General features: G+C 34.5%; 1 protein-coding gene across 1 annotated transcript in view; it reads right to left on the reverse strand.

Annotated features, from left to right (window-relative positions):
• The window catches only part of LOC120483083 (3',5'-cyclic-AMP phosphodiesterase 4D), a 280,021-nt gene extending 273,956 nt beyond the window's left edge, over window positions 1-6,065 (reverse strand). The window contains exon 1 of the mRNA XM_089126073.1: window positions 6,009-6,065. Coding sequence (XP_088982199.1) covers window positions 6,009-6,050 — 42 coding nt within the window. The 5' untranslated portion in view covers window positions 6,051-6,065. The remainder of the gene's footprint in view (window positions 1-6,008) is intronic.
• Window positions 6,066-12,559: the final 6,494 nt, after the last annotated feature.

The raw sequence follows: 12,559 nt of genomic DNA on the forward strand, positions 1-12,559 counted from the left end.
CTGCGAGATATTAAGTCAGAATTGCGAGATATTTAGTCAGAATTGTGTGTTATAAAGTCAGAATTGCGTGAAATAAAGTCAGAATTGTGAGATATAAAGTCAGAATTGCGTGATATAAAGTCAGAATTGTGAGATATAAAGTCGCAATTGCGTGATATAAAGTCAGAATTGTGAGATATAAAGTCAGAATTGTGAGATATAAAGTCAGAATTGCGAGATATAAAGTCAGAATTGTGAGATATAAAGTTGCAATTGCAAGATATAAAGTCAGAATTGTGAGATATAAAGTCAGAATTGTGAGATATAAAGTCAGAATTGTGAGATATAAAGTCAGAATTGTGAGATATAAAGTCAGAATTGTGAGATATAAAGTTGCAATTGCAAGATATAAAGTCAGAATTGTGAGATATAAAGTCAGAATTGTGAGATATAAAGTCAGATTTGCGTGATATAAAGTCAGAATTGTGAGATATAAAGTCAGAATTGCGGATATAAAGTCAGAATTGTGAGATATAAAGTCAGAATTGTGAGATATAAAGTCAGAATTGCATGATATAAAGTCAGAATTGTGAGATATAAAGTCGCAATTGCAAGATATAAAGTCAGAATTGTGAGATATAAAGTCAGAATTGCGAGATATAAAGTCAGAATTGCGTGATATAAAGTCAGAATTGCAAGATATAAAGTCAGAATTGTGAGATATAAAGTCAGAATTGCGTGATATAAAGTCAGAATTGTGAGATATAAAGTCAGAATTGCGAGATATAAAGTCAGAATTGTGAGATATAAAGTCAGAATTGCGAGATATAAAGTCGCAATTGCAAGATATAAAGTCAGAATTGTGAGATATAAAGTCAGAATTGCGAGATATAAAGTCAGAATTGCGAGATAAAAAAGTCAGAATTGTGAGATATAAAGTCAGAATTGTGAGATATAAAGTCGCAATTGCAAGATATAAAGTCAGAATTGTGAGATATAAAGCCAGAATTGCGAGATATAAAGTCAGAATTGCGAGATATAAAGTCAGAATTGTGAGATATAAAGTCAGAATTGCATGATATAAAGTCAGAATTGTGAGATATAAAGTCGCAATTGCAAGATATAAAGTCAGAATTGTGAGATATAAAGTCAGAATTGTGAGATATAAAGTCAGAATTGCATGATATAAAGTCAGAATTGTGAGATATAAAGTCGCAATTGCGAGATATAAAGTCAGAATTGCGAGATATAAAGTCAGAATTGTGAGATATAAAGTCAGAATTGTGAGATATAAAGTCGCAATTGCAAGATATAAAGTCAGAATTGTGAGATATAAAGTCAGAATTGCGAGATATAAAGTCAGAATTGCGTGATATAAAGTCAGAATTGCAAGATATAAAGTCAGAATTGTGAGATATAAAGTCAGAATTGTGAGATATAAAGTCAGAATTGCGAGATATAAAGTCAGAATTGCGATGTAATAAAAAATATTAGCCTAATTTCCCAGAATGGCATACATGTAATTTATATAGAATTTACTTTATATCTAAAGTAAATTTCAGCATTTTGGGAAATGAAAATTCCCTTGCAGTTCTATAATAAAATAATTAATAAACAGTTTAAATTTCTATGCATAATTTCAAACGCTGGTTTTTTAAGTCACGATGAAACAGAATCTTTTTTTCCATAGTAAGAGTCATTCTCACAGAAAACTGAAATGCATTATTAAAAACTACACTTACGTTACAGCAGTATGTCTTTGAATTTCATTCCATCTTGTCAAATTACAATTACAATTCTATATCCTTCCTGAATGTCTGCTCATTTTTCATCTGAACGGCACACGATCCTGACGCACAAGTTACAACAAACACTCATTTGCCAGTGACCTTTGCGCATGAACCCTGGAGTCATATAAAGGATAGACAAAGCAACAAAAAATAACCTCCACGATGGGGGCGGATTCTAGATTTCTAAAATTGTCCAAATGTAATGTGTTTCACACCTCAATGCATTTGCACATTTCCACTGAATCCCATGTAATGGGGCCACAAACAGCACAAAATAACACTGCGATTCGCTATTTGCCTTGTCACAAAACCCATTATATTGATGCAGATCGGCCTAATCTAGTAACAACATGAGTGTGGCCTGTCAGACAATATCAGCATCTCGTCTTAGCTCAAAGGTATTGCGGTATTCAAGTGTATAATCTGGCCAAATAAGGATTTTGCAAACAAATAAAGGGATGCAGCAAAGGAACGGATCCTTAATGAAATGTTCAGCACGCTATGATTGTGATCAATGCAAACCATGATGCAAAACAGGCTGGATGTGTCAGTGTTTAAGCAACCCAGCTGGGGTGAACAGTACAATGTGCATCCCATATGTAAATGTTGTATATTCAAAGAGGAAAAGATGAATTAAGAAAATAAAACACAGTGCTATGGATTTTAAGCTACTGAACCCCATGCATTTCATGTCAGAAACGAGCTAGATTGACAGTTTGCAACAAGGAAATAGGATATAAACAGCTGCTCGGGGGGAAAAAAAACCCTTTGAGAGTCGACGTGAACTTGTGCTGACGCGTTCATGCTTATCCCAAAGAAAACACAATGACGGGGGTGTTGTTTTTACGTGTCTGTGGCTCACAAAGGGTTGGGAAAGGCGTGAGAAAACGTGGTATGTGCCATGTACCATCGACAGAGTTACTTCCACTCCAAGGCCTCGTCCACACGGGCACGGGTAAAAAAATATGGCGTGACGTCACCCATAGACTTTCTGAAGAAGAGTTCTGAGGCTGTTTATCGCGGCGCCATCATAGAAAATCTTGGGAAATACAAAATACAAATGTTCAGAAAGGACACAGAGGTGGTATGATGTGTTGTGTCAGATCATGGCCGAGACGTCAAATTACATTCAAATTCCAGCCCGTTAACAGCTGTCAATCAAAGTTAACCGCCTTTATTTGTCATACATTTTATATCTAAATACGATCTAAACTAACGAGTTAGAAAAAAATTCACCCCCCTCACAGTTGTCAGGCACTCGGAACCAGTGGTTAAAGTGGGATTTGTCAGGTGGGGGAACCCTCAAATTTTGTGTAGGTGCAACAGAGAAAAATGACTCACCGTGGGACAACATATTGAGTATCGTGGTGTAGCAATACTTTTTGGGTGTCGCTGTGGCACCAAGTAGCCTGTCACTTATTTACTTGATATTTTAATGGTTTTATTTTGGCCCATCTACACTGATTTAATGACAATACTATGTTATAATTGCCTAACACTGGGACAAAAGGTGGGGTTCGGGGCCTTCCCCGAGAAAATTTTGATACTACGTTTACGAACGGCCGAACCGCGTAAAAAAGTCACGGTTATAAAAATACCCGTGTCCGTGTGGAACTCAAGTCAATCCTCAACAAATTCAATAAAAACAAAATTTTTCAAGAGCCAAATGGTTCAAAGATATAACGGAAGTACAGTCTAATGTCAAAAGCAATTATTCTTAACACAATTCTCATTCACACAAAAAATGCCTTTGGAGGGGATTTCTATCTACTATCTAAAACCAATTTAATAGTTTAAGAATCCGTTAAAAGATGGTTAAGTTGTAATCTGAAATATTGTTTTTATGGCCTTACCCTTGATGGCTTCTCAAGACAATATAATGCGATAGCCACAGGTAAACCAAAAATTATTCAGACACCAGATTTAATGTTTATATTTTTTTTACTAGTGTGTGCAGGACACTATAGTTCATTTATGTAAGTGAGGAGAGCAAAACAATGTAAACTGTGACATATTATACACAAAAATTCTTCATAAAGTGACTAACAGTGACATTTATAAACAATTTGGTACGGGTAAATATCCACTGAGCTCTGCTCATATTTTATTACCATTTTCTAAACTATTGCGAATAAACTGTGATAATGTGAGAAATGTTGAGGGTGTCTGAATATATTTTGGTTTGACTGTATTTTGGTTGCAAAATTCAAGAGTCTCTCTGCTAAAGCATTGCAGGTCAGATTTGTTTTGAATGGATGACGTGACCAAAGAACTATTTCCTGCGTCCCACCCAAACAATCTCAATCATCATGGCTGCCGTCCACGTAAAAGTTCACCAGGAACATAATGAAAGGGATCATGTTAATTTTGCATCATTCAATTATCTTTCATTAAGTCCAATTACAATGTTAGTCAAGGTTTCTTACATCAAAAATGGTCATAATTTACATCAAAAATTGTCATAATTCGTTTTTCATCACAATTCTCCACCCTCTGGAAACACAGACGTCATGAAATGAAATTTGACATGCATCTATTCTCGTTCAAGCAATTAAACCAGCATTTTAATATGCTGACTCGGTCAACTAAGTCATTGTCGGCTGACAACTGCAGTGTCTCATTCCATTCCCTAGTCCCCTAGTGGTGATCTATTAAACATCAGGGCCCTCATTCCCAGCAGTGCAAATCAACAATAAGGTTTTTTTCTGAAGGCCCAGATTGGATGCAACTTCAACAAAACCAAATCTGCAGTGTTTCCCCTACCATTCCAAAACGATTCCCACCCGCCTGAAAGAATAACAAAATATATTTAAAAAAAAAAAAAAATATATATATATATATATATATATATATATATATATATATATATATATAAAACAAAAAACGGACGCGTGAGCTCCATTTTGTAACTATGATTTTTGCAATGCAGAAAATGCAAACAAAATCACGGAATCCAGTCATAAAAATGGAATTTACAGTAGAACGTGGAATTTACTGTAGAACACAAAATTTACTGTAGAATGCAGAATTTACTGTAGAACATGGAATTTCACAGATTTTTTTGATAAATAAATAAAAAACAGTTCAGTAGGCCTAAACTTGAAATTAAATTGCGATATAGACTAGTGTGTGAATATTAAACCGCAAAATAACAAGCTTGTGAAGCTTATATGAGGACTTGATTGCTTAAACTTCATCTCCAGACTCTAGATCTGCTCTGAAAGTCACTTCGGGAGCATTTAACCACTTTATTTAAGAAAAACTATCGTCATGTCATAAACACAAACTCTCACTTATATTATTGTTGTACAGTAGAATTTAGATAATGTCTCAATGTAATAATAATATGAACACTAATACAAATAACAAATATACTAATACAAATAAATGATCATCAAAACTTTATTGGTTTTCCTGTTATAAGGAACATTTTTTTTCTTCCATGTTTTAATTTTAAGAGTAAAGCTCATTATGCAACACGTTGCTTGACAGTTTAATTTCATATGATTAAAATAAATTAAATGTCTTCATTTGATTTCCAGAGAAAACAAAACAGAATTTGTGTGAGGAAAAAATGTATGTAACTAAGTTTAATAATTGTATAAGTTTTATGATAATTAGATATGCTTTTTGGTTATTTATAGCTAGTTTATACTCAGAAATGGACCATGAACATATTTAGACAGTTTATGAACCTTGTTTTGTTTTCAGACATAACTTTCAACTTTTAATATAACTTTTTTTTTAAAAAACTTTAGTACAAACATTACAGTCACTCATTAACTGTAGGATGCACCCTCTGAATTGACACAAAGCTACTTTACTATCCCATGAGGCCTCAGGAGAGGACTTGTGAGTGGCGGTGAAGCAACGCAACTGATACTGGTAGGTCACGTGACACGGGCATCACAGCAAATAGTTACTATAGAAATACATATCTAAGGTAGTTAACGTTAAAATTATACTACACACATCCATAGTAGGGTAGAACGTACTTTTTAGCAGCATTGAAGTAATTCCTTATTCAAAATAAGTACTAACTCTAGAGAGTATGCTATTTCAGACAGCCATAGTCAAACACTTCAGGAATTTAACGCGGCTGTTTTGCCGATTTCTATGCACACACACACACACACACACACACACACACACACACACACACACACACACACACACATCATGACATCTGAAATGATTGAAACTGCTTCACATGTGAATTGATTAACATCTCTTACTCACGAACTTGCTGTGGGGTCCAATATAGTTTTTAATATATCCCATCTTTCAAAATCATCCTCTTATAGCGTCAAACCATTCGCGCTAAAACCACACACCACGCAAACTGAAAAAGGGCGGTACTTGCATGCCCGGAAGTTGTCTGCAATTGGTCAGATCTAAATAATAATTTTATTTGAACTCTTCGCTGTCAATTTTCAAGCTAAATGTACATTAAAAAAATCTCTCGGTATCAATATTTAGGTGTATTTTTCATAATGTTGCTTTACGCATCAGTTTGTGATCAGAGTTCACTTAATATCCACAAAATATGTAACTGCACTGACTATATGGGATATCGGATGAGATCAAAACTTGAACTGAATTTATCTAAATAACTATTGTATTCAGTAGAGCTAGCTGGTGAATTGATTTTGTTTTAACTTCACCGTTATTGAATTGAACTGAGATGAATAATTTGAATTTTTCTTTTTCATCATCATGCTATGTTTACTACAGTTTTGAAACCAAGCGCAAAAAAAAAAAAAAATAATAAATAAAGGTGGCTTTCAGAAACATTTGCACTTGTATTCCGCTTTCCAATCTTTAAATTAATAGACAAAATACAAATGGGTCAAATGAGAGAATGTTTGAATCGCCACCTTGAGGAAAAACAACAACCTTCATTTTATTAGGAAATAGTTATTATAACGTTCTGATATCGCAGCCTGACTCCGGAAATATTTCTGAAGCAGCTCATTTTTTAATTAAATGTTATTTTTATTTTTAATCCTGCTGAAAACCATCAGCTCTCAAATCTCACTAGCGCCTACGTCATGTTTGACGTCATTGACAGCAAACGTCGCTTGCGTTTGCAAAAGCATTCAAGACTTTTGCACATTGCACAATCTAATCTCCTGATGTAGACTAGCTAACGGGTGTTGTTAAGCAGATTCACAATCACAGCCATAGCTAGCATCCATTCATCCAGATTTCTAAGTAGTGAATCTGATGTCTTTGTAGGCTACATTTCTTTCATCAGCACTAATGGTAAATTATCTGAATGAGAAATAACACTATAAAAATCCTCACTACAATAGCTCGTTGCATAACTGCGACTACTTTTTCATGATGCATATGTGGGACATTATAATCACAGACCACATGAATGTTACAATGTCGGCCTTCTTCAATAAAGGGTCAGTTAACCCCAAAATGGCATACTTATTAACTGAATATAGTGCTCATTTTGCATACAGACAGCATCGATTGTTGCACAGCACAGAAAATCTTGTTTGTCAGACAGAATCATTGGACTTAGTGTGAAGACTGGCTGGCAAAACTCCAGTTTGAAGCAAATATTGATCAATCTAATACTCTCTCTGAACATGGCCTGATACTGTACATGCAGTGTTGTTGTGCAGGTCACGCAACAAGTTCAGTGCCAGTTCACAGAAACATCATATCCTTTTGAAATCATCTGTGCTTTTCATAATGTGTGCATAGCAAACTAGCTGGCAGCAAAAGTATGGCATTTGAACAAAGGATTTTAATATCACTTCCATTTGCTGACTCATTTATTTAATATTGCTGTGAACATGTAGAATTCAAGATGATTAAATCAAGCATAATACACATTTTTTGTTAATAAGAATCATTTGGGTTCTATAATAGAAACCAATTATCTTTATACAAAAACGATTTATTATGTAAGTTTCTATGAAAAATAAATGAATGTTCAGTGATTCTGTAACACTTCATTTTAGGGTCCAATTCTCATGATTAACTAGTTGCTTATTAGCATGCATATTACTAGGATATATTGTCTGTTTATTTTAATGCCTTATTCTGCATGATCATATATCCCTTAATCCACTCAACACCTACCTTAATAACTATTAATAAGCAGTAATTAGAAGTTTATTGAGGCATAGTTAATAGTGTTCCTTGTACTAAAGTGTTACCATTTATTCTATATTCAGTGTCATTTTTGAAGGTGATCTTGATCAATGTGTAACTTTTGCACTTATATTGTGAATTCACATTTCTATCAGTTGCGTTAAATGTTGATGTGTTTGCATATGAAGAGTTCAGATGCAAAAGCCTCTAAATGCCATTTGAAATTTTCTTCTTTAATGACGATTTTTATCAAACTTGTATATTTAAGTTCAGTAATTTCACTTAAATAACAACTAATAGGGAATTATCATTGCCATTTAAGTGAAATCACTGAACTTAAATATACAAGCTTGATAAAAAATGATCATTCTAGAAGAAAATTTCAAATGGCACTTAGAGGCTTTTGCATCTGAACTCTTCATATTATATCACTAATATAGCCTTTATAATTTTTATGATAATGCTTATTTCAAAGCCATTTATTTGAACCTATATGAAAATATTGATATTTCCTCACTGTTAAAGCAAAACTAAACCTCAGTAAAAGTGATTCCATGTGTGCAGTTTCCACATAAAACCTTTTGACCTTTAGATGAACCTAATAGAACTTTTTGTGCGTTTCAGATCTTAGCGAACTGTTTCTACTGAGCGTCTGCGCTAGTGTACTCTCATGCTACGCTATATTTAAACTCTTTCAGAAGCCAACATCTCTCTCTTGTCTCCGGCTGGGCTGAAACTGAATGGAGCCCAGAGGCTTCAGATATTGATCACCAGCTAAAAAGGAAAGTGACCTTCAAAAACTCTATCTTCAACTTGCCGGATGATTCACTGGCTTTGAACGGGCCGCTTAAAGAGATGTAATTAATGCGGAAACCTGCATGCCGGCAGCATTTGATTACCTGGAATAGACCAGGGGAGCCCGGGGCCAGCTGGGACATTTCTGCAGGATCAAGGGCTGTTTCAACTCTGACACATCCAATTCACAGCATGCATGCATGTTTACGTCAGGCGACAGGCTCGTGAAGGGAAAAAAATGTATTGTTGTGAAATTGCATGAGAAATTATGTTCATATGCGAGTATAATTACCACCGGTTTCATTAGATTTATTTGCAGCTAAATTGCATCTCCTGTTAGACATAATTAGAACCGTGTGGATGTTGCAGGCATTGTGTTTCTGACATGTGTATGTGCGCAGCATGAAGAAATAAGCTATTAGGGTTTGTGGCTGTAGAAATGCTTGTCTGTGTTTCAGATGTGTATTAAAAAAAAGAGAGAAGCTGCAGTTTCATGTGTTTATATGAGATCATACACTGTTGTGCACAAAAGACTGAACCATGTTGAACGTGTCATTGGAATGACCTTCTGAAAGGTGCACACACACACACACAGAGAGAGAGAGAGAGAGAGAGAGAGATAGAGAGAATGATTAGAAGGTAATACAATAGTTTTAAAAAAAACACTGAAATGGAAAACAAATAAATATTTTTAATTTATTATTATTAATCATAATATTTTTCTATTTCCATAAAATACAGCAACTGTGCTGTGGTGTTCTTGCCAGTTTTCTAAGAGATGAATATTAGTGCACTTCTGCTGACCTCTGGAGGAAGAAAGCTGAAGTACGCTTCAGGACACAAATACAGTTTAAAGGGATAGTTCAATTTGAAATTAATTGTTGGTATGTTTTATCTTACCTCAAGGGCATCCAAGATGTAGGTGTCTTTGTTTCCACAGTATTTTCAATTTTGATATTTTTAGGTCAAACCGTTCTTGTCTATTAGTCATATAATGGAGGTCTATGGTCACCACCTCAAAGAGCATGCACAGAGAAGTCCAAATTAAACGACTCGTAAATGTAAGTACACATTGATGGCCTAAGACACGAAACGAGTGTTTTGTGTGAGAAAACGAACAGTATTTATATCATTAGCCCTCAGATCGATTGGACGTGGCTGTGATTACAAGAGGTAAAACGATATAAATGCTGTTAGTTTTCTCACACAAACCGCTCGTTTCGTGTCTTAGGCAATCAATGTGTACGTACATTTACGAGTCATTAAATCATGTTTAATTTGGACTTCTCTGTGCTGCTCTTTGAGGTGGTGACCATAGACCTCCATTATATGACTGACAGACAAGAACGGTTTGACCGAAAAATGTCAAAACAAAGACACCTACATATTGGATCCCCTTGAGGTAAGCTAAAACACACCAAAAGTTAATTTCAAAGTGAACTATCCTTTAAAACCTCCATGTAAACGTATGTTAAATGTCACAACGAAATTGAGGTGTACATTAGACATCGAAACACAATTATTCCTCAATGTTTCCTTTTACTGCCATTGCAGTAAATTAGTCGTGCCATATTTATCCTTTACAGGATAATGTTAGCGTGTCTGTCAGCAACATGCTGAAATAAAATGAGCATGAATAACATCATTTAATTATATATATTTATTTTCTGATCAATATTTGTGATCACAGTGCAGACGTCCAAATCAGTAACAATAACTCCAGAATTTGCACAGAATCAAAACACTTGAGACACACAACATTGAAAACAGTGTTATGGAAAGAAACACTGAATTAGATGATAAATTCTTCCATCACTGTACTTCAAGTTTACAATGCATTAGTTTACAAACACATAAAGACATGTAAAAGCTGCCTGGCTGAATCAAGCTTACAGTAAATATCAGGGAAGCCTTAAATGGTGTGTTTTGAACGATATACTTCCAGTACCGTGAGTCGATCACAATCAGTTATAAATAATCAAGTGATACAATGTGAAGGTTTTCTTTAGTGTTATGTGATGTGTAGAGCCCGACCGATAAAGGCCGATACCGATACAAATATTTTTGGGTTTTAAAATCCGATATTTCAATATATCGGCCGATTTTTTTTTATTATTAAATAAATATATAAAATTTATATTAGGCAGAAAAAGTTCGTTGTGGTTTCCAAGCTCATTAATGTTAACGTTAGTGGTCTTCCACTGATGGTATTGGTATTAGCTAGCTTTGTGGTTAGCTAGTCTATGATGAGCCATAATTTAACAATAGATAACATCATACTGCAAATTGTAAAACATGCATTTTCAATATAACAGGCCAAGGAGAGACGATTGAAGCGTGTTTCGTCCGTTTTTATTTTATTTTTTAAATATTCATTTATCGGCCATTATAACTGCCGATACCGATATTATGGAAAATGCCTAATATCGGCGGCCGGCCGATATATCGGTCTGCTCTACTGATGTGTTCATAAACTTGACTGACACACTACAACTAAAACTACTTTACAACCAGATAAACACAAAGGAACCAAAGAAACGTGGAAAACACGACAGAGAACGAATGAAAAAGTATAAAAATAAAGCCTGTATCAGTAGTTTTAGTGACACGGAGATCTACCTGACAGCATTCATAACTCTAATCTAAGTATAAAAGAAGTTTTCTGGTGACCAGCACAAATGTCCTCAGGATGATTATCATTGACAACATGATGAACCAGAACTGAGAAGCGAACAGCTGTCCCGCCACACCTGCAGCCAAACTAATTACAGCTCCGCAAAAATAGAACGCAACTAATTGTAAATGTTACAGGTTATTAAAATCAAGCCGATAAAAACAACAGTTTCTGGTTATAATAACAAGCTATTTTATAGATAAATCTGGCAACACTTTAGCTTAGTGTTCAATTCTCACTATTAACTAGTTGCTTACGTAACACTTTACATGAAGGGGGTGTGCATAAGATCATAAACGTGAACCGATACATCATAACCAGTCAATGTCTTGGTAATGACAACTTGATATTACCAAGACGACATAAAATGTCATAAAACATGACATAGCAGATTCATTATCAAACTTAAGAAAGCACTTAGTTTTATGGGTTAACATCACATTAAAGTGTCATGAGGCCCTTATAACTGTCATGAATATTTTTCTAATTTGTCATTAAAATGTTATAATGGCCTCATGACAGTCAATGTCAAAACCAACCACATGACTAATGTTAACCGATAAAGCTAAGTGGTTTCAAAAGTTTGATAATGAATCATGTTTATGACAGGTTTTGTTGTCTTGTAATATGGCAAAGACACGGACAGGTTATGATGTATTGGTTTATGTCAAGGTGTCATAACAAAGACATCTCAAACAATGTCATATTTGAATTACAAATGTCATAATTGAGCGAATGACACTTAATGACAGTTAAAACCTCCTTCATATTCATAACATGTGTCATGTCAGTCTTATGCACACCCCTTCAAGTAAAGTGCTATCGTTCCTTATTAGCATGTATATTACTAGGATACTGGCTGTTTATTAGTACTTATAAAGCACATATTAATGCCTTATTCTGCATGATCATAATCTACATCCCTAAACTTAACAACTACCTCAATAACTATTAATAAGCAGTCATTAGGTTATTATAGGTTATTTAGAATGAGAATTGGATCCTAAACTGAGGTGTGACCATAAATCTTTATTTATTATTATTATTATTTTCATGCCCATTTTTAAAGCAAGACACTACAGGCGATATCATACTTTCCCCAGTTAATCACAATACATTAGGACAATTTTTCTGTATAGTCTGAAATGTTATGTTGAAATATGGAAATGAGGCGAGATCTATTAAATATGGACTAATTTGCATACAA

This window comes from Pimephales promelas, chromosome 23 (assembly GCF_988280905.1).
Source record: "Pimephales promelas chromosome 23, fPimPro1.hap1.1, whole genome shotgun sequence".
In the NCBI taxonomy this organism is placed as follows: domain Eukaryota; kingdom Metazoa; phylum Chordata; class Actinopteri; order Cypriniformes; family Leuciscidae; genus Pimephales; species Pimephales promelas.